Source organism: Oncorhynchus kisutch, linkage group LG10 (genome assembly GCF_002021735.2).
Source record: "Oncorhynchus kisutch isolate 150728-3 linkage group LG10, Okis_V2, whole genome shotgun sequence".
NCBI classification, from domain to species: Eukaryota; Metazoa; Chordata; class Actinopteri; order Salmoniformes; family Salmonidae; genus Oncorhynchus; species Oncorhynchus kisutch.
Genome location: NC_034183.2, coordinates 14957150 through 14984394, shown reverse-complemented (window position 1 = coordinate 14984394; position 27245 = coordinate 14957150). Strand labels below are relative to the sequence as shown.

The 27245-nt window shown below is 43.8% G+C and overlaps 1 protein-coding gene across 2 annotated transcripts; it reads left to right on the top strand.

Annotated features, from left to right (window-relative positions):
* The first annotated feature begins 6 nt into the window (after nucleotides 1–6).
* LOC109897803 (Golgi apparatus protein 1) lies at nucleotides 7–27245 on the top strand. Of its 2 annotated transcripts, none has more exons than XM_020492377.2 (25): nucleotides 7–418; nucleotides 11167–11196; nucleotides 11406–11492; nucleotides 12110–12325; nucleotides 13394–13597; nucleotides 13791–13862; nucleotides 14103–14289; nucleotides 14491–14705; nucleotides 15022–15143; nucleotides 15272–15373; nucleotides 16126–16279; nucleotides 18105–18242; nucleotides 18442–18528; nucleotides 18668–18730; nucleotides 18896–19009; nucleotides 19241–19329; nucleotides 19426–19636; nucleotides 19754–19891; nucleotides 20258–20381; nucleotides 20552–20694; nucleotides 21600–21701; nucleotides 21940–22047; nucleotides 22173–22293; nucleotides 22403–22509; nucleotides 22781–27245. In XM_020492377.2, the coding sequence occupies exons 1-25, from the start codon at nucleotides 95–97 to the stop codon at nucleotides 22946–22948; spliced, it is 3426 nt and encodes a 1141-aa protein (XP_020347966.1). In that variant the 5' UTR covers nucleotides 7–94; the 3' UTR covers nucleotides 22949–27245. The 2 variants fall into 2 exon arrangements, with proteins under 2 accessions (XP_020347966.1, XP_031689044.1); XM_031833184.1 differs by lacking the exon at nucleotides 7–418 and adding an exon at nucleotides 10103–10264.

Here is a 27245-nt window from a genome sequence, read left to right as displayed (position 1 = left end):
CAACAACGCACACGCCGACGTATGCACGAAAACGTCCCATCCCACTGTAGTCATAATTTGCAGCTAGCAATCCAAGCTAGCTAGTTATCCGAAGATGGCGGCTTGTAGACGTGTTCCTCTTCTGCTTTTGATGTCTGTCTTTTTGTATATGCATCCCATTCGAGGACAGAAATCTGCGAACAGTGTAATCGCCAATACTGCAGTTAGGGTTAATATCCAGGCTCAAAATCAAGCCGCAGTTCCGGCTGCTGTAAATGGAGGTTCTCCAGTCGTCGCGGCCTCGCCACCTCGTAGACGCACCAGCGGCTGGAAGCTGGCCGAAGAGGGGGCTTGTCGGGAGGACTTGACCAGGCTTTGTCAAAAACATTCCTGGAACAATAACCTGGCTGTGCTTGAGTGCCTCCAGGATAGGAAAGAGGTATGGTGGAGTGAGCGATATTGTGTCCAGAGCTTGGGTGTGGGCTTTACTCAAGCTATAACGTTATCGTTAGCTATCCGATGCTAACTTTTAGCCTGCTAGCTACTTGGGTGCAGAAAGATGTAAAGAAAGTATGGTCATTTATTATTCCATATGCTTCGAGAACTTTATCATTTCATAACTACTGAAAATACTGCATGTTTTTTTTTTTTACCAGCCATTTAGGACGGTGTTAACTAGTAAAGTGAAGTCTTCACTTAACGTGAACTAACGTTAATTACCTAGTCACCTAGCTAATATCTACAGATGTGCCAAGCTATGACCATTGGCATTGCTAAATTAGCAATGGCTAGCTTGATCCTTTAACGATATGTTGGGAATAATGTCTCACGCATTTACTGTCTATCAGAGCCAACATTTACATCAATGTCCTGTTCAGAGGAAGAATAGGCGGATGTAGGAGGAGATTCAGTGACGGTTTTTAAGCTTCCAGCCAATAGTTATGGATAGGTTTGGGAAAAGGCAATATCTACAGTAATCTGAGAGACCACCCCTGCCTAGGGCCAGAAAGCTAGAGGTGAGACTCTATCCTAATCTGAACCAGTACAACCTGGTCTTGAGGAGACAATTAATATTACGAGATCTCCTCTGACGCCCAGGATCCCATTAGCCAGCTCTGCAAACTTAACGGTATTACAGCCTTGTGTAACGACTGTAATGGCGATAGTTGCTCTGCAAAACTCCATATTTTGGTGAGTACTGAACTTATTTTCACAACATTTGCAGAGCTGGGATTTGAATTGACGGATCCTGGACATCAGAGGAGGTCATGTTCATCGTTCCTCAAGCCCATGTATTGGTTCAGTCCAAATCCGGTGTTTGCAGAAGGCAGATTTGTATAAGCACCTGAGCCTCAAGGAGCTTGTCTAATATTAATGACAGGTAGTTTCTCTCATCTCAGTCCTCTTCATTGTGAAATGTATTATTTAATTTATTTTCACCAGATGTTGAGGCCTATTTCAGTGGCCTGTTCATTGAGGAGGCTGGAGAGTCATGCTCTCTTGGCTGTGGGTTGTTTTTGAGGCACACAGCATTTTGCCTGTCTCCAGGCTACTCCTCTCACTGTCAGCCTCCCTGGTAGTTGTGGTTTTGTTGACGTGGTCCATTCACAGAGTAGGGAGGAGGCCATGGCAGTGTGGCTTTACTTTCAGGCTTTGTGGATTGACTCGTTTAGTTCTGAAAGTTCTGGTTTGGAATTTTGAAACACGTCTTCAGCTTCAAAGCCCTATAACACAAACGCAGTCAGAGGTGTTGGCGATGTAACTTTGGTCAACTCTGAGTTCAACTCAGGGTAACCGGTACCATGAAAGTGGCTCACCTTTTAGCCAGGAAAATTTCTATAGCAACGAATCCTTCAGAACTAACCTGCTCCGGAGCAGGCGAACTTAGGACTCCATTAACCCTGAATGAAGTATCTAAGCCATGAGTTGAGGACCAATGAAATCAATGGGCCTAACCTTGCAAAGATCATCTCCTTCATTTGAGTAAGACAACAGATTAAAACACTTGATGAATAAAACATTTAATGTTAAAATACCAAATTTCTTATCACAACACATTTTAGAAATAACAGCATTTGCTTTTGCACTATTGGATTCAGAAATGTGTGAAAGGCAAACAGACAGCTGCAATCAACCATAGACATACTGTAAAATCCATATATGGCAGTTCCCATTCAAGTTAAGACTGGCTGCCATTGCACCCAGTGGGTTTAATTGTCAAATTGCCAGGGTTAGAGGTTACAAAACCCTACTATGGATTATGTCTATGACAACAACCTGTTTCACAGATGGGAGCGATAAGCACACCAAAGACAGCATTAAAGATAAGTAATGAAATAGAGACATTTCTAAAAGCCTAGACCTAATTTAAGAACTTTTCATTTTTGATTTTGGCACAAATGACAATGTGGCACTAACTTGGCCATGGATCAAAGAAGAGTTTGGCATTCGACTAGCCATGTGCGACATGCACGCACAGTTACAAGCCTGCTAGAGTTTGCTACAGGCGGATGAGCCATATCCACTGTCGTAGTACGGATAAAGCCTGAACTAGATGTGAAGCTAGCTAGCTTTGGAAGGGCTGGCTACCACCGGTTACTCAACCCTGCACCTTAGTGGCTGCTGCCCTATATAGACAGACATGGAATCACAGGTCACTTTAATAATGGAACACTAGTCACTTTAATAATGTTTACATACTGCTTTACTCATTTCATATGTGTATATACTGTATTCTCTTCTACTGTGTTTCAGTCGATGCTACTCTGACATTGCTCGTCCTAATATTTATATATTGCTAAATTCCATTTAACTTTTAGATATGTGTATTGTTGCGAATTGTTAGATACTACTGCACTGTTGGAACTAGGAACACACAATACATCCACAATAACATTGCTAAATATATGTATGTGACCAATAAGATTTGATTTGAAAACCCTAAGTAGATCTAGCTTGCGTCATAGAAAACCCCTCAGGGTAAATTTGAGGCATTTTGACAATTTCTCTCGGGGGGGATTTTTTGTTGTTTGCTATTCATAGTCTCAATAGAGCTAAAAATGCATTGTAAGGTCTTAGATTTGGTAATAACAAGTGTTGTTTTTATTGCAAAAGGCTTGTCCAACTAACACTAGATTTTCATTTATCCTGCCAACTGCTGTTTTGTTTACAGCAAAAATGCCTAAACATTGTCGTCCACTCGTCCAGCCTTAGTCACCCGTGGGGAAATATTGATGACATTTCATTGCACACTGCAAGGAAATCTGTACAACACAGCAGTTTTCCCCTCTGCTTGATGTAGGCTAATTTTATTAAACTGCTCAGTTTTCAAATTCACATAAGCTCAAAACCTGTGCAGGCGTGCACTACTTTCATGGTTTCTGAGGTCAAGGATATGCCTAATGCCCAGTTCAGATACAACAGACGACATAAGACTCAACAAGACAAAACTAGCCAATTTTAGAATGTTTTGATGGAGATCAACTGACTGAAGACCTGGCATTCAGATCAGACTGTTGCCACAGTAACAGTGCCTCTTTACAATGACATAATGAAACAAAGTTGCCACGTGTATCAGGGTATTGTTTCATGAAATATGTATGCACCAGAGACAGGGCACACTTTGACTTGTCAGAGAAATATAAGCAAGCTAGGTTAGCTAGCTGCTTGACTGAACGAGTGTTAGCGTAGTGGATCTCTTGTTGCAAGACTTTAGCAAAAGATTTGACATGTTGCATTTTGGGAATTCCAGCAGCTGACATGAGATGTTCAAAAAACTCAGATCAAGCAAACTGCGCTGCAGTATACCTAGCGGTTAAGAGCATTGGGCCAGTAACCAAAAGGTCGCTGGTTTGAATACCTGAGCCCACTATGTGAATCATCTATGTGCCCTTGAGCAAGGCACTTAACTTTTTAAGTGCTCCTCTATGTCAATGAGAGCGTGTGTTAAATGACTGAAATGTAAATGTAGGGAAATCGTCTTGTCTCATGTATTTTAAATGTATTTCTCATGGTCTCATGTATTTTTTTAAAGATGACATCATAAAACGTCTTCCATCAGACACATTTCTAAAGTAAAAATCTATACGCATGTAACAGGGACATTTAAGATCAATAAAGTTTATATACATTTTTGAGTTATTTAACAACACAATGTGTTGCATATTTATATACAGTTGAAGTCGGAAGTTTAAATACGCCTCAATTGTTCACAATTCCTGACATTTATTCCTAGTAAAAATTCCCTGTCTTAGGTCAGTTAGGATCACCACTTGATTTTAAGAATGTGAAATGTCAGAATAATAGTAGAGAATTATTTATTTCAGCTTTTATTTCTTTCATCCCATTCCCAGTGGGTCAGAAGTGAAGCTGCAAATTCCACTATTGTGCTTAATCCTTGTGAAGCAAGCCATAATAACACATCACCCGATCCGGTCGAGCCTCACTAGCCAGATGAAGCTAGCTGGCTGCTTATAACTTTAGGTTTGGGCAACATGGCCCTCATCCAGGCCAAGGTGGCGAGACATGGTAGTGATTACACCATAAGCCTTGTTGATCTCTGCACCAGACAGGATGCTCTTGCCAGCACACATGGGGTCCAACATGTACGCTGCGGCGTGTATGGGCTTCAGGCAGAAGACTTTACACTTTTTGATGTATTTCAGAACTGCAGTTTCCTCTGCTTGGAGCAACAGTAAAGTGAGCAGGGCAGTACGGATTTCTTCTCTTACATCTGCAAGCAGAGTCTGAACATCAGACAGGATGGCATTGTCTCCCTCAATTTGTGCAATGGCTACTGCTATAGGTTTCAGGCTGCTTACCACTCTCTCCCAAAATACATCATCCAGGAGGATCCTCTTGATGGGGCTGTCCATATCGGCATACTGTGATTATGACCATTTCTTGGAGAGACTCCTTCCCCTCCAGGAGACAGTCAAACATGATGACGACACCACCCCAACGGATAGAACTCTATCCAAGATGGCATCGCAGTCAGATGTCTTTGTCCTCGTCGTATGTATATTTTTTCCCCCGCATGTATATATTTTTCTAAACCTGAACTTCAGAATACTCTCCTGCAACCCACCTCACCCAATGTGGTGTGGATCTGCTTTTTTCTAAAGTATCTTTCTTTACTTTTGAACCGGAACCCCAACAGAAGGGCTACAATACCTATTTTGCATATTGGCCTGGACCCCTTTTACTGCCGGTTCGGAGCCCCAATGATCCTTCACGACTGGACTACCGACGTTATCTGCCCGAGGGGGTTCTTCAACCGGCTACAACGTTGCGACGTCCCCTGAATGCCCGCCTGATAGCCGCAGCCCGCTAGCTGTCTAGAGCATATTGGACTGTTAGCTGAGGAGATCCATCGGCCAATTTCTTGGGCCACTATACGCATTCTACCAATTGGACTGGACCCCCTTTAATACACAGAACACTAATCTATCATGACTGGTCTGCCGAGGAGGCTAAAAGACTTCTTCCATCGCGACGTACCTCTAAGGCCCTTCTGCTAGCCCCGTCCCGCGAGCTGTCTCGGCTACGCATGCCTCTCCCTAATGTCAATATGCCTTGTCCATTGCTGTTCTGGTTAGTGATTGTATTTCACTGTAGAACCTCTCGCCCTGTTCAGTATGCCTTAGCTAACCCTTTAGTTCCAACTTCCACACATGATATTTCTAGAGACAATATTTCTCTCATCGTCACTCAATGCCTAGGTTTACCTCCACTGTATTCACATCCTACCTTACCTTTGTCTGTACATTATGCCTTGAATCTATTCTATCGCGCCCAGAAACCTGCTCCTTTCACTCTCTGTTCTAAACGTACTAGACGACCAGTTCTTATAGCCTTTAGCCGTACCCTTATCCTTCTGTTCCTCTGGTGATGTAGAGGTAAATCTAGGCCCTGCAATGCCTAGCTCCACTCCTATTTCCCAGGTGCTCTCATTTGTTGACTTCTGTAACCATAAAAGCCTTGGTTTCATGCATGTTAACATTAGAAGAACACTAGCTCCTCCCTAAGTTTGTTTTATTCACTGCTTTAGCACACTCTGCCAACCCGGATGTCCTAGCCGTGTCTGAATCCTAGCTTAGGAAGACTAACAAAAACCCTGAAATGTCCATCCCTAACTATAACATTTTCCGACAAGATAGAACTGTGAAAGGGGGCGGAGTTAGAACCCTGCAGGCTGTCTTACTATCAAGCTCTGTACCCAAACAATTTGAACTTCTTCTTTTAAATCCACCTCTCCAGAAACAAGTCTCTCACCGTTGCCGCTTGCTGTAAACCACCATCTGACCACTGCTGTGCCCGGGACACCATATGTGAATTGATCACCCCCCCCCCCCCCCCCCCATATCCTCAGAGCTCATGCTGCTAGGTGACCTAAACTGGGACATACTTAACTCCCCAGCCATCCTACAATCTAAGCTTAATGCCCTCAATCTCACACAAATTAGCAATGACCCTACCAGGTACAACCCCAAATCCATAAACACGGGCACCCTCATAGTTATCATCCTAACCAACTTGCCCTCCAAATACACCTCTGCTGTCTTCAACCAAGATCTCAGCGATCACTGCCTCATTGCCTACATCCGTAATGGGTCTGTGGTCAAACGACCACCCCTCATCACTGTCAAACGCTCCCTAAAACACACTTCAGCGAGCAGGCCTTTCTAATCGACCTTGCCCGGGTATCCTGGAAGGATATTGACCTCATCCTGTCAATAGAGGATGCCTGGTTATTCTTTAAAAGTGCTTTCCTCACCATCTTAAATAAGCATGCCCCATTCAAAAACCGTGGAACCAGAAACCGATATAGCCTTTGGTTCACTCCAGACCTGACTGCCCTAGACCAGCACAAAACCATCCTGTGGCGTACTGCATTAGCATCAAATAGCCGCCGCGATATGCAACTTTTCAGGGAAGTTAGGAACCAATATACACAGGCAGTTGGTTTGGTTTCTCAAATGACTGCCTCACCTGGTTCACCAACTACTTCTCTGATAGAGTTCAGTGTGTCAAATCGGAGGGCATGTTGTCCGGACCTCTGGCAGTCTCCATGGGGGTGTCACAGGGTTCAATTCTCAGGCCGACTCTCTTCTCTGTATACATCAATAATGTCGCTCTTGCTGCTGGTGATTCTCTGATCCACCTCTACGCAGACATCGCCTTTCTGTATACTTCTGGCCCTTCTTTGGACACCTCCAGACGCGCTTCAATGCCATACAACTCTCCTTCTGTGGCCTCCAACTGCTCTTATATGCAAGTAGAACTAAATGCATGCTCTTCAAACGATCTCTGCCCAGCCCGTCCAGCATCCCTACTCTGGACCATTCTGACTTAGAATATGTGGACAACTACAAATACCTAGGTGTCTGGTTAGACTGTAAACTCTACTTCCAGACTCACATTAAGCATCTCCAATCCAAAATGAAATTAGTTGCTTCCTATATTGCAACAAAGCATCCTTCACTCATGCTGCCAAACATACCCTCGTAAAACTGACCATCCTCGATTTCGGCCATGTCATTTACAAAATAGCCTCCAACACTTTACTCAGCAAATTGGATGCAGTCTATCACAGTGCCATCCGTTTTGTCACCAAAGCCCCATATACTACCCACCACTGTGACCTGTACGCTCTCGTTGGCTGGCCCTCGCTTCATACTTGTCGCCAAACCAACTGGCTCCAGGTCATCTACAAGTCTCTGCTAGTTAAAGCCTCGCCTTGTCTCAGCTCACTGGTCACCATAGCAGCACCCACTCGTAGCACGTGCTCCAGCTGATATATTTCACTGGTCACCCCCAAAGCTAATTCCTCCGTTGGCTGCCTCTCCTTCCAGTTCTCTGCTGCCAATGGCTGGAACTAACTGCAAAAATCACTGAAGCTGGAGACGCGTATCTCCCTCACTAGCTTTAAGCACCAGCTGTCAGAGCAGCTCACAGATCACTGCACCTGTACATAGCCCATCTGTAAATACCCCATCCAATCTACCTCATCCCCATACTGTATTTATCTTGCTCCTTTGCACCCCAGTATCTCTACTTGCACATTCATCTTTTGCACATCGATCACTCCAATGTTTAATTGCTATATTATACTTACTTCACCACCATGGCCTATTTATTGCCTTACTGCCTTATCTTACCTTATTTGCACACACTGTATATAGACTTTTTTCCCCCCTACCATATTATTGACTATGTTTATTCCATGTGTAACTATGTTGTATGTGTCAAACTGCTTTGCTTTATCTTTGCCAGTTTGCAGTTGTAAATGAGAACTTGTTCTCAACTAGCCTACCAGGTTAAATAAAGGTGAAATAACAAATTAAAAAACAGGTGTTGGTGGGCAGCTTCAATGTGGTGCTCTTATTCTTCTCACTTTGCTGCTATAACTTGATAACCCTTCACATACCTAACTGTTTCTTGTAGAGTGTATCCATTGTTTTCAGTGCAATGATGTCCTTGAGAAGCAGATGCAATGCATGAGCAGCACAGCTAATGGGTGTAATATGAGGGTAGGACTCCTCCACTTTATACCAGGCAGCCTTCATTTTCGCAGCATTTTCTGTCACCAGTGCAAATATACCTTCTGTGGTCCAAGGTCATTGATTACTGCCTTCAGCCAATCTGCAACAGACTGCTGTGTCTGTTGTCCCTTGTGTCTGTGCTCTTGTAGAATACTGGTTGAGGGGTGGAGATGATGTCGTTAATTATTCCTTGCCCACAATCGTTCGACCACCCATCAGAGATGATTGCAATAGTCTGCTTTCTCTATGATTTGCTTGACCTTCACTTGAACTCTGTATCCAGCAAATGAGTAGATAATGCATGTCTGGTTGGAGGGGTGTATGCTGGGCGAAGAACATTCAGAAATCTCTTCAATACACATTGCCTGTGAGCATCAAAGGGTGAACCAGTTGCATACACAGCTCGAGCAAGACATTGATCAGCATTTCTGACTACGTTCCTCCATTGAGTCAACTTGATTCCAGGAGGACCATGAGCTGTTGCTATCGATAAGGTGTCTGATTCATCATAATTTTCACCTCGAATAGAAGTAGAGGCACTTTTGTCAGAGGTAGCTTGTGAGCTCTGAGGGAACTTTAGAGCAGATGATTCTGCATCTTTGTTGCGTTATTCACATATGATTTGGCACAGTATTTGCAAATGTACACAGCTTTTCCAACTACATTTTCCTTCTGTTGTGAAATGTCTCTACACATCAGAAAGTGCCCGTGGCATTTTCCTGTAAAGATGAGTAAAAAAAAAATACAAATACAATTCCAAGTACAGATAAATAGTTAAGCAGTTAGATTAAACAACTCCTTTGTAAGATAAATGGTTTAAAATAAAACGTGTATGGAAACAAGTGAATTAACACTCAGTTAGCAGGCTCAAGCAAGCTAAAACCAACATGGTAGCAAAAACTAACTAGCAGAAATTGTTAGGAAGTTGGAAATTATTTAAACACACTTTGCTGTAGGCTACTAATTACTAGTTAACAAAAAAATGTAATAAATTATATTCGCCCCACCCATTATTGTGATCAAAACTTATCAGAAAGCATGTAGTCCTTAGCTCAATAGTATCTCATTAGGGTGCAAGATCTTGAGAATCAACTGTACATGTGATGGAAGAAAGCACTGTGCATGCAGAAGGTTTGCAATTCCATTGAATTGGGGATTGTTTAACCAAAATATGCCACAAGACCTAGAATTGCCTTGTGTATCCCACAGAAAAAGGTTCACTGTTAATAAGCTAACCTTTAAAAAAAAAAAAAATGAAAGCAACATTCCCGGGTTTAACTTCCCATGGCAAATTTCTAGAAATGTACGGGTAAGTTTCCCGACCCTTTGCAACCGGTGTGTGTGTGCGTAATCACTCACTAGGGAGGGGCACGGATATTCGAATATCCAAACGGACGTTAGCATTCGAATACTTCAAAGAGTAAGAAAAAAAACCTGGCCTATTTTATCAATGGAAAAGGCTTTATCAATATTACTGACTTTGCTAAACAGAATGATATTTCACATTCTTAATTCAATAAAACAAACATTTGAATGTAGTTTTCATGGCTTGCGCCCCATAAAAACCTACCGTAGCCTACAGGGGTTTCACGCGTGTTATTGTCGGCCAATCAAGGTGGCACTAGAAAGTGGCTCCATGTGTAGCAAGTGAAGTGGGAGATCTCTAATCAAAGCTAAATGGAATTAACATTACGGAATTAAGTTAGCTAAATGAGGAGTCCGCTACAACGAGCAACCACCAGGTAGGCTGTGGAATCTGAATGGATTTGCTGTAGATAAGGATGGGAAGCATAGCAAAATACAGTAGCCTCAATTAGCCTAGCTAGCTGGCTATCTTAGCTAGTTTCTTTGCATCGATTTGATGCATTAGACGGGCACTACCAGATATGATGATGATCTATGGCATCTACAAGTTTGTTTAGCTAGCAAGAGTCCGTATGCTCGCTCGTCAAACACACTCAGACCTCTGCCCATCCCCCGAACTGCAGCAATCAGTGGCACCTCTCTCCTAAGTTGCACTACAAATCAGTTCCAAAGTTTAATCAAGGTAATTTTATTTTGACTGGGAAAAAATGCATGATATTCAAATAGTGACATTATTTCCAATGCTAACATGTGGCCCTGCCCTCCTGTAGATTGTAGTAGGCCATTTTGTATAGATGTTTTTATCGCTAAAGCGCTAATTGGTGCTTTGTTGGACAGGCCTGCATTGCTTACAGTCAGTCTCCTGCGGCTCAGGTCCCATAGGGAGGCCAAACATCAGTCAGCCTGGCCTGAGCGGTGTTAAGGAGAGGCATGCAAACATTCCTCTTCTCCTCAATGGACTTGTGATAATTTAGGAGGTGGGCTCAGTCAAGACAGTAGCTATATTAAGCACAGGCCCACTAACGGTATAAAGTAAAATGGGACTGATATTGACCGGTGACACTTGTATGTTTCTACAGCCCTACAAGTTGTTGAGTCATTACATTTTACTGGTGGCTAAGTGTTGTGTTCAGCTCTTCTCTACGCCAACTGACAACCGAAGTGCTGCATCACTGTGTTTGTTTGTTTGGCCTTGTGCTCTTAATTGCTCACTGCCCAGCATGTTTCTGCTTCTCTTTACGGTTCGGATCATAGTTTGACCCTTTTTTTTTCTCTCCAGGAAACCGAGATCGCTGCTGACTGCAACCATGTAAGTGTTTTGAACTTCCTCCCTCACATCATTAAACTGTCCTTTCAGTTTGTGTAACTGAATGTGAATAACGATTTAATACAGCGTTGTTAGCCCCACTTGTGGTCTGACCTGCTATCACACCCCTGCTTGCATTTCCCACTCACAGTGGACCTGTACTGTTTTTCTCTAAGCTATCAATAGACTTGTTTAATGTCTTCTTTCTCCAGCTCCTGTGGAACTACAAGCTGAACCTGACGACTGACCCCAAGTTTGAGTCTGTGGCTGTGGAGGTGTGCAAGACCACCATCTCCGACGTAAGTTGTCTAGCTAGCTGGCAGAGCTTTATGGATCTGACTGTAGGTAATAATAATGATTAGATCTGCTTATTTGTCCTGTTTCACATATGTACAAGTGTGTTATACACATGAATGAAATTAGCTTTTTGCATATCCCAACTCCCCCTGAGACACCCTCGGCGAGCGTCCAGGGTCAGCCATTATCAACGGCAACCCTAATTGCTCCAGGGTTAAGTGCCTTGCTCAAGGGCACATTGACAGATTGTTCATCTTGTCGACTCGGGATTTGAACTAGCGACCTTTTGGTTTCTGGCCCAATGCTCTAACCATCAGGCTACCTACCGCTACTAGGTCCTGTCCTCATGCTACTACTGGCACTGTCCCTGGCACCTAGCAACACCTAGTACCAACACACCGTTTGGAAGTAGGCCTAACACACCCACGCACTTAACTGGAAAAGCTTCAATTACAGAAAAAGTGGCTTGCCTATAGTAGTTTCTTCCATTTCTTTAATCATGGATTGGTTTTGGCTTAACCCCTACATGCACAGGCCTTTGATGCCCATGCAAACTAAGTGTGTAAGAAAGATATATTGTGACATATGCTAACCATCATTTTCCTCTCCTTCCATTCAGATAAAAGAGTGTGCGGCGGAGGAGAGAGGAAAGGGCTACCTGGTTTCCTGCCTGGTGGATCACCGCGGCAACATCACGGAGTACCAGTGCAACCAGTACATCACCAAGATGACCAGCATCGTGTTCAGCGACTACCGCCTCATCTGTGGCTTCATGGACAATTGTCGCGAGGACATCAACAGCCTGCACTGTGGCAGCATATCCACCGGCGAGAAGGTGACTGCTCTCGTGGCCTTCTCTCACCTGTCTGTTATTGCTCTGTGATATATCAGAGTACATGCTATTTAGCAGACGCTTTACATACATTTGGTCCCAGGAATTGAACCCACTATCCTGGCCATGCTTTAACAGCTGAGTTTATAGAGGACCACATCTATAGGCATAGATCTAACCTTGTCTAACTGTCATACACACCTGTCTCTTCTTACTGTCTACTCTCAACTCATTTCACTGGCGACTCAGTAGCCTACACGTCTGTAAAGATGGAACACTTGCTCACTTTTTAAATCAGTATTTTGTCATGAGGGCTTTATATAGAATTAGATTTGTATGAATTGGTCTCTGTCTCTAGAGGTAACAAACATGGACAGGCGCAGGATATGCCCATTTTGTTTGTGCAGGTTTCTAATTTGTTTGGTTTTCCTTTTTATTTGACACTTTGTGTTCCACCATGGCTTATGACTACATGAGGTTTCCTGCTTTGGGCATAATGTAGTCAGGCTTGAGTTACTGCCTCTGTGCTGCTCTGAGCTCCAGTGTGGTTTTCCTGGCTATGAGTCCTCCTGAGTTACTGCTCACTGCAGTCAGTAACTTAGCTACTTCAGTCATGATTTATGACAAATTTAGCTTCCACGCTCCCGAAACTCCCAGTGTTAAACAATTTATATTTTCATCCTGGCATCCTCTGAATTATTCCTTTCTACAGGATGATTAATGACCATGCCTTCAGGAATCAGAAGCCAGTTGTCAGGGCAACACAACTGCAATAACTCCTGATGCTGAGTTAAAAAATAAATAATTCAGCGTCAAAAAAAGTAAAAATATTTAACTTCTCTGTATTTACTAGTGTATTTCCTCCCCTCTCTGGCTGGTTTTATGGTTGTGTGTTCTATTAAATTGCTAAAATAAATCTTTTGAAATAAAATATTTGATAAAAACATTGCATCCAAAACGCAACTCTGGGCGCTAACACTTCTCCTGGCCTCGCACAGAGACGCGTCAGTGCTGTAGCCAACTTGAACATATCCATCTCACTGTCCCCATGCCACCCTGTCTGTCCCTCAGGACGTGCACTCCCAAGGTGAGGTGATAGCATGCCTGGAGAAGGGTCTGGTCAGGGAGGCAGAGGAGCAGCCCGGGGCCCATGCCATCAGGCCTGACTGTAAGAAGGCCATCATGCGTGTGGCCGAACTCTCCTCAGACGACTTCCACCTGGATAGATACCTCTACTTTTCCTGCCGGGAGGACCGGGAGCGCTTCTGTGAAAATGTGAGTACCTTCTTCCTGTTCACTTCTTGTCTCTCATTTCATTAGAGGAAAATGTTGAGTTTCGGGGGTCAGATGCATTGACTTTTATTCAAGTTGAATCCAAGCTCCTTGCAAAGGTGTTTTTGTCACTAACTTTGGGAATGTGAAAATGAATTCATCATTGAATCACAATTCTATTTTCTTTGATATCTAGACTCCAGCCGGAGAGGGCAGAGTCTACAAGTGTCTCTTCAACCACAAGTTTGAGGAGGCCATGTCTGAAAAGGTACGTGTTCTGCTCTTCAGCCTGGTTGGAACGGAGTCATCGCCAAAATAATAATATCCATTTTCTGCTACTTGTCATTTGTCCATATGAATAATGCTGTTATTGCAAGGCATTTTGTCAGCATGGTTGTCTAAAATGTAGAGAACACCCTTGAATGGGAATATCTTTAATTCCATTCTATTAGTCAGTGAGTCAGATGGAGATTGTGACCAGAGCTGTGTTTTTGGTTGACCACCACAGTGCAGAGAGGCCCTGACCACGCGTCAGAAGCTGATTACCCAGGACTACAAGGTGAGCTACTCCCTGGCCAAGGCCTGCAAGACAGACCTGAGGAAGTACCGCTGCAGCGTGGACACCAATATGCCCCGCGCCCGCGAGGCACGCCTCTCCTACCTGCTGCTCTGTCTGGAGTCTGCCGTACACAGAGGTTAGGCTGGCTGTCTCTTCTTCCTAATCTATATGTGTGTCTCCCTGTCAACCTGTTTTGTCAATCTGTATTAGTCTTTCTCTCATACGGTGTCACACTGCTGTTACATTGAGGGTTTTTCTCTCCACTTAATGAAATGCCTTTCTAGTGCCCCACTTGTAGTTCCTATGTGACTTTTCCTGACGTGTGTGTGTGTTCCAGGTCGTACGGTGAGCGGTGAGTGTCAGGGGGAGATGTTAGACTACAGGAGGATGTTGATGGAGGACTTCTCTCTGAGCCCTGAGATCGTGCTGCACTGCCGTGGGGAGATCGAGGCCCACTGCTCCGGCCTCCACCGCAAGGGACGCACCCTGCACTGCCTCATGAGGGTGGGCCGAGGAGACATGGGCACCATCGACAACCTCTGCCAGAAAGCTGTGAGTTCACAGGGTTCTCCCCAGGAGTGGTGCTGTATAAGGTGGGCGGGGGAGGTCTGGAAGGGGGTGGTGTTCAGATTTTTTTTATATATATATATATTTTTTGTAGTTGGAAAAAAAAAATGCCTGTAAAATCACCAGGAATAAATCTTAAAATGAGTTATATTTAGGACATTCCACCACTGAGGTCAAACAGAAAAGAGAACCACTGTCAAGCTTTAATACACGTGCAGTTTGCCTAGTCATCTAGCTGTGTAACCCTCCCATTACCAGACAGTGGTTGTTGAAGGTTTGGGTCTCTCGCTCTTTCTCTTAGCTCCAGACCCTGATCCAGGAGGCTGATCCTGGGGCAGACTACCGTATTGACCGGGCCCTGAACGAGGCTTGTGAGTCTGTCATCCAGACCGCCTGCAAACACATCCGCAACGGAGACCCCATGTGAGTCACCAAATTGTTCCTCTCTCCTGCTTGATTTACACAAAGCTAGCAGAACATTTGTATGTCAAATTGTATGTAGTACTTTGTATATCTGTGGAATTGTTAAGCTCCAATGTGCTTTTGTGTAGGATCCTGTCTTGTCTGATGGAGCACCTGTACACCGAGAAGATGGTGGAGGACTGTGAACACAGGCTGCTGGAACTGCAGTACTTCATAGCACGGGACTGGAAGTAAGTAGCAATGCTACTAGTTTATGGTGATGCTTGTCGTGGAATATTCTAATCAAGTGAGAGACTCATTTCTTCAAACAATCATCTTTATTCAATATTGATTCATTATTGCAATAATGAGGCTGGTCAAGTGTGTTGCCGAGAGCTTAACCTTTACAGAGGAATCCTGTTTCTCATATAGCTGACACTAAGAATGCTTAGTCATGGCTGGTTCCACCCCCCCAGGCAGATCGGCCATCTTGGGTTCATCTTATGGTTATCTGCACCTGGTGCCGTTTTAACCCAACCCCGGTTTAGTTTCCCAGATTCCAGGATGATTAGAAACAATGAGGGGTTTTCATCTACTCCTCCAGGCTATCTCGGTTACACCTACCACATGTTGTCTATGGAATGTCAGGCTGCAACTCGATTGTCAGCTCAAGCTCCAGAGGCCCAACTCAGCCCCACAGACACGGATGAGAGAGTACTCCTCATAGCTTTTCAATGCATAAACAATATTAAGCAGTCTTGTAATTTTTCTCTCACATGCTTCACACATTCAAAGCCTATTAGGGGCCTGATAGACTCCATATTAAGGGTTTTTAGTATGCCTGGTCAGTGTGCCCTGGTATGGTTTCCCACATTGTGCTTTTGCTTGTTCTTTTGGGTCTAGGCCGGGTTACTGTAAAATCACTTTGACAATTTCTGATGTAAAAGGATGTTATAAATGTATTTGCTTAATCTTCACACACACTCCTCTTACTGTCTGCCAGACTGGACCCCATCCTCTATAAGAAGTGCCAGGGCGATGCCTCCCGCCTGTGCCACGCCCACGGCTGGAACGAGACAAGTGAGATGATGCCACCTGGTGCCATCTTCTCCTGTCTGTACCGCCACGCCTACCGCACAGAGGAGCAGGGACGGCGGGTAGGACTGATTTCACCGCAGTGCGCTGCACAAAACGTAGCTATCAGTGGCTAATGTAGAGGAACATGAATATAGATGTAGCTAAATGTCAAATTATCACAGAAAACCAAAATATTGTCTGACGTGATCTAGGACCTTTTTAGAAATGCATCTGTCCTCAGTACATTCTGATGGTGTTGTCCTTTTTAAAAGGGAAATGCAGTGGATGAAACAGGAAGATGTGTTTTCGTTGTAAGTTCAGTGTTTTGTTAGTGATGATTATCACGATTTGATTAGGTTCTGATTCCCGAAGTTGATTCTGGTCAAAATGAGGGCATATTATAGATTTGACTTGTTGGAGAATTTCAATTCGATTACTTTTTTGATGATGAAATTGTTTAGCCAACGACTTAAAGTATGAGTGCATGCACCTCTACATGTTGAATTGGTATCATTAGTGGGATTATGTGATGTAACGATCACTATAACTCAGGAAATGGTCTTGAGACTGACTAACTTAAAGGCCCAGTGCAGTCAAAGTTATGTTTTCCTGCAGAAACGAACACTGTAAAAGTGTTAAAAAATGGAATCTGTGTTATTTCCTGGTAGTTGCTGGTTGAAAATGCAATCTACGCAAGACCCCATCAGCCTGATTGGCGTGAGTTTCGACTTGCCTGGTGATATCACCAGGCGGTAAATTGGTTAATAGATCAATAACAGAGTTCCAAACCTGTCTACCAATAACCACTCCCAGACAGTCCTAGCAAAATTCTTGCTCTAGAATGACGTGAAATACGGGCCAATTCAAGAGGGTGCTACTAAATTAGTGTCTAAACCTAGTTTTGTTTTTGCCTATGTCAGTATGAATCACATACAGTGAATCATTAAATTGTTCTCTACAATATTATAACATCAATATGCTTGTACAGTGTTGATTTAAATAAGATTGTTTGTTGTGAACGTTGCTAGTTTAGACTGCACTGGTCTTGGTTGTATCGCTTCCATATTTCAACGTTGTGAGGTGGTAACATTTGGAGGCGTTTCCACGCTTTGGACCAATCAAAATCAACTTGGTACCCTTTGTCATTTTCTTCTCGAGATCCATGGCTTTCTATTCCTCAAACCCTGGTCAATCAACTTTGAGGGGGCCTGTTTCTATGGTGATTTTAAAGGGAAAACAAAAATGGGGGAGGGTACATTCTGATTCTGTTTGTTAGCTTTGTAAATGAATTGTGTGTCTGTGTGCGCAATTTTTTTGCATTTTAGTCTGTGGATTTAATTTATAAAACGCCCATGTTATCCCACATGAACCTGCAGGCACTAGTTAGCTTGTCAGATGACGCTCGACTTTGGTGCCGTTCTGCTCATGGAGCATTGTCCGAGTTCTTTTGAGCAGTGACCACTTTTTGACCATGGCTGTAATCACATTCTAATCTCTTATCATGCTAAATTCTCTGAGTAAATCGTCTTTACCAGAAATGATTTGATATTGACATAATAACATCTGCATTGGGCCATGTTTAATATTTGACTGGAATGGCTGATTTGGTGACGTTAACAGTGGGATTATTTATTGTGATTGCCCATTCAATATACTGAAGGTACACTACAAGCAAACACATAATTCTGATGGGACCTTCCATAAGTGTTGACACCGATCTGTCTTGGGGGCTCCTGTCTAGTTTTCTTGTCCTGCATCCTAAACAGGGTTGGCCTCAATTCCATTTCAAATCAGTAAATTTAGGAAGTTCCTGAATGTCCAATTGACTGGATTGAAATGGAATTGATCCAGATCCTGAGTTTTTTTTTTAATAGTGTTGAGTTCTGTTCTTTTGATATTCTTTAGCTGTCCCGGGACTGTAAAGTGGAGGTGCAGCGTATCCTCCACCAGAGGGCGCTGGATGTGAAGCTGGACCCCGAGCTGCAGAGACGCTGTATGACTGACCTGGGGAAGTGGTGCAGTGAGAAGACTGAGTCTGGACAGGTACTGGAGGAGACCGCTTGCTGTCTGCCATCTCATCCATTAATTGAATTGTAGCCTGTAACTGCTGACGTGATGGTTTTGCTTTAAAATGCTGGATGCAGACAGTCCTTTACTATAGAATATGGCTGTACATATTGGGGACAGTAATTGCACAACCAGGGTGTAAAAAGTTTGACTTTGACTTTTTTTTGTGTTCCAGGAACTGGAGTGTCTACAGGACCACCTAGAGGAGCTGGTGTCAGAGTGCAGGGATGTGGTGGGCAACCTGACTGAACTGGCGTCTGAGGTGAGAGAGACGGGAGTACCAGGGACACGCTGACTAACTGGTTGACTGACTGACTTGCTGACTGCTCTGTAAGAAGAACTGGCTGTGGTAAACTATGGTTGGTCACATGGTAAAAGGGCGTTCTTCTCTTTCCCACCAGGACATTCAGATTGAGACCCTGCTGATGAGAGCCTGTGAGCCAGTCATCCAGTCGCACTGTCACGTGAGTCCTACCTCTACCACAGCCCCGAGTGCCCTCTCAGGGTTTCTCATACCACCAACCCCCATTTTAACTCCACTAACAATGACCGGGATATCTCTCCTGTCAAGAATGTAAAATGATCCATCAGCTGATTTAACTGACCATTTCTCCCCTTCTCTCTCCCAGGAGGTGGCAGATAACCAGATCGACACGGGGGATCTGATGGAGTGTCTGGTGCAAAACAAACACCAGAAGGAGATGAACGACAAGTGTGCCGTGGGAGTCACACATTTCCAACTGGTGAGTCTGTTTGTCGCCCAATTCCAAATAAACTCCTAACACTGGTGTCGATCTGAAATGATTGTGTAGATTGAAGTGAGAAACATACAATATGCCTCTAAACCAATGCTTTCATCCAAAGCAACTTACAGTGCAGTGAGTTCATCCAGTTTGATAGTATGTGAGATTTGAACCTACGACTTTGACAGTTGCTTCACTCCCATTTCTCTGCGTTTCCCTTCTCCCTCTCAGGTCCAGATTAAGGACTTCCGTTTCTCCTACAAGTTTAAGATGGCCTGCAAAGAGGATGTGCTCAAACTCTGCCCCAACATCAAGAAGAAGTGAGTCTCGTCTGAGAGAGAACCTGGGCATAGTTGACCAAACTACAGTCAAACTTTAAACGGACCCAAATGTTGTCTCTCTTGCTGTCTCTCTAGGGTGGATGTAGTGCTCTGTCTAAGCACCACGGTGAGGAACGACACTCTTCAGGACGTCAAGGAGCAGCGCGTGTCTGTCAAGTGTCGTAAGCAGCTGAGGGTGGAGGAGCTGGAGATGTCTGAGGATGTCCGTCTGGAGCCTGAGCTCTACGACTCCTGTAAGCAGGACATCGGGAGGCTGTGCCAGAACGTGGCCTTCGGGAATGCCCAGGTAAGGCCCACTGACAGCTGTTTGTTTGCCTTGAAAAAGCATTTAGTAAACACAGTATTTTTCATAACTATTGATTACGATGATGGCAACTATTGATGACTGTGACGTTTGTAATAGGTGATAGAATGTCTGAAGGAGAACAAGAGGCAGCTGACCCAGCGCTGTCACCACAGGGTGTTCAAGCTGCAGGAGGTAGAGATGATGGACCCAGAGCTGGACTTCCAACTCATGAGGGTCTGCAAGCAGATGATTCGGGTATGTACTTTTCACAGAGTCATTTTAGCACTGAATGCATAACACAAGGACCCAAAGCAAGGAATGTAAGGAACTTTTCAACAATGTAGCTATGCTCAAAGGTGCTTCAGTCAAACCATGATTGCTGTCCGTATGAAGTTACGTTTCAGAGTAATTATACTTTTCTGAAGGAGAGGTCCCTGGCTGCTACTAAGACTGTCCCAGACAGACATGATGACTGGCTTGTTATCTGTTGGTCTCTCCCAGTCTGTGTATTTAATCTGCATAGATGCAATACATTTAATCGATAATGAAGAGCAACGTTTCACCAGCTACGCTGCCTTCATCTGTGTTTCTGAGTGTCCTAGTGTTGTCTGTCTCTGCCAGCGGTTCTGTACTGAGGCTGATGCCAAGAACATGCTGCAGTGCCTGAAGCAGAACAAGAACAGCGAGCTGATGGACCCCAAGTGTAAACAGATGATCACAAAGAGACAGATCACACAGAATACAGGTGGATACTGAATATACACACACTATAGCTCACAATATGAGTAGAGATTATGGCTTCCATCAAACATACAGTAAACACCTCTGTAGTATTACCCTACCCCTATGGTTCTCACCCTGTCTCCCCAATCTAACCCCTATGGTTTACCCTGTCGTCATCTGTGTTCTGTCCAGACTACAGGTTGAACCCAGTGCTGAGGAAGTCGTGTAAGGCTGACATCCCTAAATTCTGCCAAAGCATCCTGAACAAGGCTACAGGAGACAGTGAGCTGGAGGGACAGGTTGTCTCCTGCCTCAAACTCAAATATGCAGACCAGGTTAGACTACACATGTTTACTGGGTCTCCTTATACGGAGCAGAAATATTAACTCAACAATTTCAACTATTTTTACTGAGTTACAGTTCATATAAGGAAATCAGTCAATTGAAATGAATTCATTAGGCCCTAATCTATGTAATTCACCTGACTGGGCAGTGGTGCAGCCATTGGTGGCCCAACCACTTGGGAGCAAGGCCCACCCACTGGGAAGCCAGGCCCAGCCAATAAGAATGAGTTTTTCCCCCACAAAAGGGCTTTATTACAGACAGAAATACTCCTCAGTTTCATCTGCTGTCCGGCTGGCTGGTCTCAGATGACCCTGCAGGTGAAGAAGCAGGATGTGGAGGTCCTGGGCTGGTGTGGTTACACGTGGTCTGCGGCTGTGAGGCCGGGTGAATGTACTGCCTATATCTCTAAAACGACATTGGAGAGGCAGCTTATGGTAGAGAAATTAACATTAAATTGTCGATCTACAGCTCTGGTGGGCATTCCTGCAGTCAGCATGCCAATTGCACGCCCCCTCAACTTGAGACATCGGTGTCATTGTGTTGTGTGACGAAACATCACATTTTAGTGGCCTTTTGTCCCCAGCACAGGGTGTAGCTGTTTAATCATCTTCTTGATAATCTATCCACCTGACAGGTGTGGCATATCTTAGCAAAGGAGAACTGCTCACTAACAGGGATGTAAACCAGTTTGTGCATAACTTTTGAGAGCAATATGCTTTTGGTGGGTATTGAACATTTCTGGGATCTTTTATTTCAGCTCATGGGACCCACATTTGACATGTTTATATGTTTGTTCAGTATAGTCAACCATGTTTGAGTGATTGGTAGGTAGGTTACACGTACTGTTTGTCTATGTGGGTGTACTTAGACCATTCTCTTACATGTGTGTCCACAGCGTCTGTCTCCAGACTGTGAGGACCAGATCAGAGTGATCCTACAGGAGTCAGCTCTGGACTACAGACTGGACCCGCAGCTGCAGATTCACTGCACTGATGAGGTGATTGGGTCTAAACAGAGGTGCATTCATTGTCTTGCAATGGAAACCATATACAGTTTTTAAGAACCAAACGGAACGAAATAGGGAGGGACCTTCCTGAATTTCCGTGTGGAGGAAACAGTTGAAATATTTCGCTACAGAATCGTCACAATGAATACACCCCAGGACTATTACAAACATACACGCTTTGTAACACAGTTAAGAAATGGTGGTTATACATTACCCTTCTGCGTGTCAGATCTCTCGGCTGTGTCCAGAGGAGGCTGCGGCCCAGGAGCAGACCGGTCAAGTAGAGGAGTGTCTTAAAGTCAACCTCCTCAAGATCAAAGTGGAGGGCTGCAAGAAGGTGGGTGGTTCTGTTCTCTTCCCTCTCCTCTTGGTAAACAGAAACTGACAATGTTCAGCTGTCTTAAGAGCCAAGAGTCTGAGAAACATCCTTTTTATTTATCTTATCACCCCACCTCTCTGCAGGAGGTTCTGAACATTCTGAAGGAGAGTAAAGCAGACATCTTTGTGGACCCTGTCCTCCACACGGCCTGCGCTCTGGACATCAAGCACCAGTGTGCTGCCATTCCACCAGGACGAGGACGCCGTGAGTAGTACACACACCACCTGCACATTTGTACATGCATCCCTGTCCCCTGTAAGGCCTTTTCCTCTGTGCTGAATGGCCTTACCTTTTTGCTTGTGTTTCTCGTCAGAGATGTCCTGTCTGATGGAGGCTCTGCAGGACAAGAGGGTGCGTCTGCAGCCAGAGTGTAAGAAGAGACTGCAGGACCGCATCGACATGTGGAGCTACGCTGCCAAGGTGAACAAGACTCACGCACAAACATACCAACAAGACGTCACTAGCTTGCCTTAACACTCACACCTGAGTCCATTCAAAACAAGTGCGAACCTACCAAACATCACCACCACACTTTTTAATGCGTGTATGTTTTTTGTCATGAATTGAGCTATCAGTGGCTGCTACCCTCTTATTGCCTAGGATTTAACTTGCACAATATCACATTGAACCATCTCTACTTTTTCATACTTTGACACCCACACCTGCTCCCCTCCCCCTATGTCCCTCCAAGGTGGCCCCGGCCGAAGGCTTCTCAGACCTGGCCATGCAGGTGATGACCTCACCCTCCAAGACCTACATCCTGGCTATGATTGGCCTGAGCGTGTGCATTCTCTTCCTGTTTGGCCTGCTGTGTGGCCGCATGACCAAGCGATTAATGCAGGAGCAGAAGGACAGGTAGAGAGAGGGGCCACAGAACCAGGACAGGGCCCTCACTCAACATAGCCCCAGCTGCCCTGACCTTAGCCTGGCTCTATGTACAAACCATCTCCTTTTTATCCTCCTCTTCTGCCTCCTCCACATCTCTCCCCGAGACCGGCTTCTAGGGGGAGCCAGCCATTCGAGCTTCTGTCATCATTGCCATGCTGTCAGAGGGCCACGTAGGGTGCGGGCCTAGATTACCCAGTCTACCCTATAATAGTTGGTTTCACTGGTGTGAGAGTGGACATGCCCCGACTGTGAGACCGACTCATAACCCCTCCACCATCTCCACTCCAGTGTCTGACTGATGTTCTGAAGTTATACAGGAGACTTCTAGAAGGACGCTGCCGCCACCTGTTTGTCCTCCATCGCTCCACTGCTAACCAGCTAACGCTAACAGACCTGTACGTCGGGCGGCCCAGTTAGGCCTGCCCGATGGGGCATAAGCAAAAATTCTGGGTTCTGCTTTTGGTTTCTCTTGCAGTGGTTTTCTTTTTTTGCTTTATCTCATTTAGAGGTAATATTTCTTTACAGATGTTTTCTGTGGGGTCAGTGGGGTAGAAGGGGAGGTGGTTTCACAATAAACAGTAAGAGTTATGTGAGAGAGACAGAAAGAATGTTTCCATACTTATGTTCTTCCTGAGAGGCTTTCAATGATTTCAGTACTGATACATTGCTTTTAGTGTGAGTGGTTGTGAGAATGACAGTGTGTGTGTGAAATGGGAGTGGTAACTGTTTTTCTATTACATTGTTGTTGTTCTCCTGAGAGGGGGGGGGGGGGTTGACTGACTTCAGGTTGCCCGTGTTTATTACATTCACTGATTTGCCATGAGACTGCCAGGTGGAACTGTCCTCCACCGACTGAGCCGCATAGGAGAGGAGTCACACAGCCTACAGTATATTAGATCAGTTGTACACTTATAATAACTGATGATAAATAATATTGATTCCTCAATTTGTGATTACACTGACAGACCTGGCAGTGTATCATAGATGGCTCCAGTGCCAATGCTAACCGAATGGGTGGTATGGTAGAGAAACGGTTAGCATTGACCAGATGGCTGGACATCCAGGCAAGTAGTCTCACACATTTCTCTCAAGGTACTCAGAGTTAACAATGGGCGTTTCAAAGTTGGAGAGCTGGGTCTAGGTGGTCTGATTGGACACAACACTGGTGACAGACAGTGTAGGAAGATATGTCTAATTTTGAACACTAACATTTCCATAGCTTCCCATGTAGCAGATTTAAGCCAAGGGTATCTAGTGGCGTTAGGATGGTGGTAGAAGGGGTCAAGAACAATGCAAAAAAAATAAAGACAAGTGCTTATAGAGAAGTTTTTGTTTGAAATTATACTGGAACCATTGCACATTTCTATGTTATTTTAGTTTTATATATGCACGAGTACCAGTCAAACGTTTGGAAACATACTCATTCAAGGATTTGTCTTTATTTGGACTATTTTCTACGTTGTAGAATAATAGTGAAGACATCAACTATGAAATAAGTGTAGTAACCAAAAAAAAGTGTTAAACAAATCAAATTATATATTTGAGATTCTTCAAATAGCTACCCTTTGCTTTGATGACAGCGTTGCACTCTCTTGGCATTTTCTCAACCAGCTTCACCTGGAATGCTTTTCAAACAGTCTTGAAGGAGTTCCCACATATGCTGAGCACTTGTTGGGTGCTTTTCCTTCACTCTGGTCCAACTCATCCCAAACGATCTCAATTGGGTTGAGGTCGGGTGATTGTGGAGGCTAGGTCATCTGATACAGCACTCCATCACTTTCCTTGGTCAAATAGCCCTTACACATCCTGGTGGTGTTTGGTAATTGTCCTGTTGAAAAACAAATTGATAGTCCCACTAAGCGCAAACCAGAATGGATGGCGTATCGCTGCATAATGCTGTGGTAGCCATGCTGGTTAAATGTGCCTTGAATTCTAAATAAATCACTGACAGTGTCACCAGAGAAGCACCATCACACTTCCTCCATGCTTCACGGTGGGAACCGCACACCCGTTCCCCTACTCTGCATCTCACAAGGACACAGTGCTTGGCACCAAAAATCTCACATTTGTACAGGCCAAAGGACACATTTCCACCTGTCTAATGTCCATTACTCGTGTTTCTTGGCCCAAGGAAGCCTCTTCTTATTGGTGTCCTTTAGTAGTAGTTTCTTTGCAGGAATTTGACTGCAAAGCACACCTATTAATTGAAATGCATTCCAGGTGACTACCTCATGAAACTGGTTGAGAGAATGCCAAGTGTGCAAAGCAGTCAAGGCAAATGGTGGCTACATTGAAGAATCTCAAATAATCACTTTTTTTGGTTACTACATGATTCTATATGTGTTATTTCATAGTTGATGTCTTCACTATTATTCTACAATGTAGAAAATAGTAAAAAATAAAAACATCCTTGAATGAGGTGTGTCCAAACATTTGACTGGTACTGTATATTGTTTGGTTCTAGCCTTATTTATTTGTTTACTAATGGTCAAAGTTTGAGTCCTTTTTTGATTTGAATGTTCTCTTGTTGCCTTTTCTCCAGAGCCCCACAGTGGTGTCAAAATACTCGTAAAGCCTAGTGGTCAAACAGGGAAATGGTTTCAATTATTTTTTTCACATGGGATTTTTAGAAACACTTAAATAAGGGCTGTGTTTCATGTAGGCTTACCCTGGAGTGATGTTTGGATAACCATATAAATCTCAATCCGACAAGGTGACTTTTAGTAATATATTCGACTCTATTTACTCTGATTCGAAAATGCAAAATAGCATAAAAGTAGACATCATGCAAAACTACAAATGCCTGCTGACACCTTTGCTAACAGGTATTGTGTCAATTTAAATCTTGCACAAGACAATATACAGAATTATCCATTTAAAGCAAAGTAGCCAATTTGTTCATTACTACATTTAGTTAACATTGGATAGTTAATCCAGGGCTTTTTACCGTTGCCTCATTTTGGCAATTCTGCATGTTTACTTTTATGCTAATGAGCATTTTCTAATCAGAGTAAATGGAGCCGACTGTGTTGATAAAAGTCACCTTGTCGGAGACCGATTGACATGGTTATCAAAACGTCATGCCAAGGTAAGCCTACATGAAACACAGCCCTTATTAGCAGTGTTTCTAAAATTGAATAGAAAAATGAATGGTTGGGAAACAATTGGAACCATTTCCTCGTTTGACCACTAGGTTTTATGGGTATTACGACACATACTGTGGTACTCCATTGCCTGTATAGCCTAAGGCTTTCACCTTCGAGTGAAGCCTGGGAGCTGAGGGTGGTGGTGGAGGGGGCTTGGCGTTGTCACTCCAGGAGCTTCTTTCCTCAGTGCAGGAATTAATTCTGTCTGCTGCCATTTTTTGTTTCAGTTATTACTCAAAAGTACTTATTCAGATGGGACTTAAACTTTAACCAATCCAGTCAGAGGAAAGCCCTCTCAACGAGAAGAGTTCAAAGGCATTTTCATGATGATGATTCAACAATCATTTTCGCAAAACAAACTGTCATGTCATGTAAATGGGATTTTAGTAGTTTTTCTCCTATTGCTACTATGTCATTGCCTTGTTCTTGAATTGGTGTGAGTTCTTCCTTCCTTCCTTCCTTGCTTGTAAAAACAGTTGATAATTTGACTTGTAAAATGGACTCTGCTGTCATGATCCAAAAGGTAGATTGGTCAATGCGTGCCTACTCTGACAATCCCAGATAGTGTTCCTTCATGTATGTACATAAAGTGTGTGTGTGTGTAAGATAGGGATCCTTCATGTATGTACATAGTGTGTGTGTATACATATACCACAGGCCCCTGGCCCACTCCTAACACCCCTTCAAACTGAGCAAAGGTGTGTATGTGCACCCCTCAAAGCGGTTATACCCCAACTTGGGAGAGGGGTAACCTTCTAACAGACGCCTAGAAGAGATCTCATGGCTTTTTTTTTTTTTTTTTACAAGCACTCCTCTCTTGTGCTATCCAGACTGCATTAAATACTGTTGAGTCGTTCTACTGTTGCTTCCTGTTATTTCTGTCTGTCAAAAGCTTTCATCAAGTCGAAATGAAATGATAACTTTAACAATGACTATAACATGATTTAAGATGATGATAAAAATGTTTTGTAATATGTGTTTAAATTTACGGAGGTCCTTTGCTTTCATCTCTGATTATGCCATGTACTTGAGATGTAACAGAATAACGTATTTCCCTGGTTTAGGTTTTTGTTCTGTACAGATGAAGTTGGACAATTTGTTAATAAAGACTGCAGGTTTTTA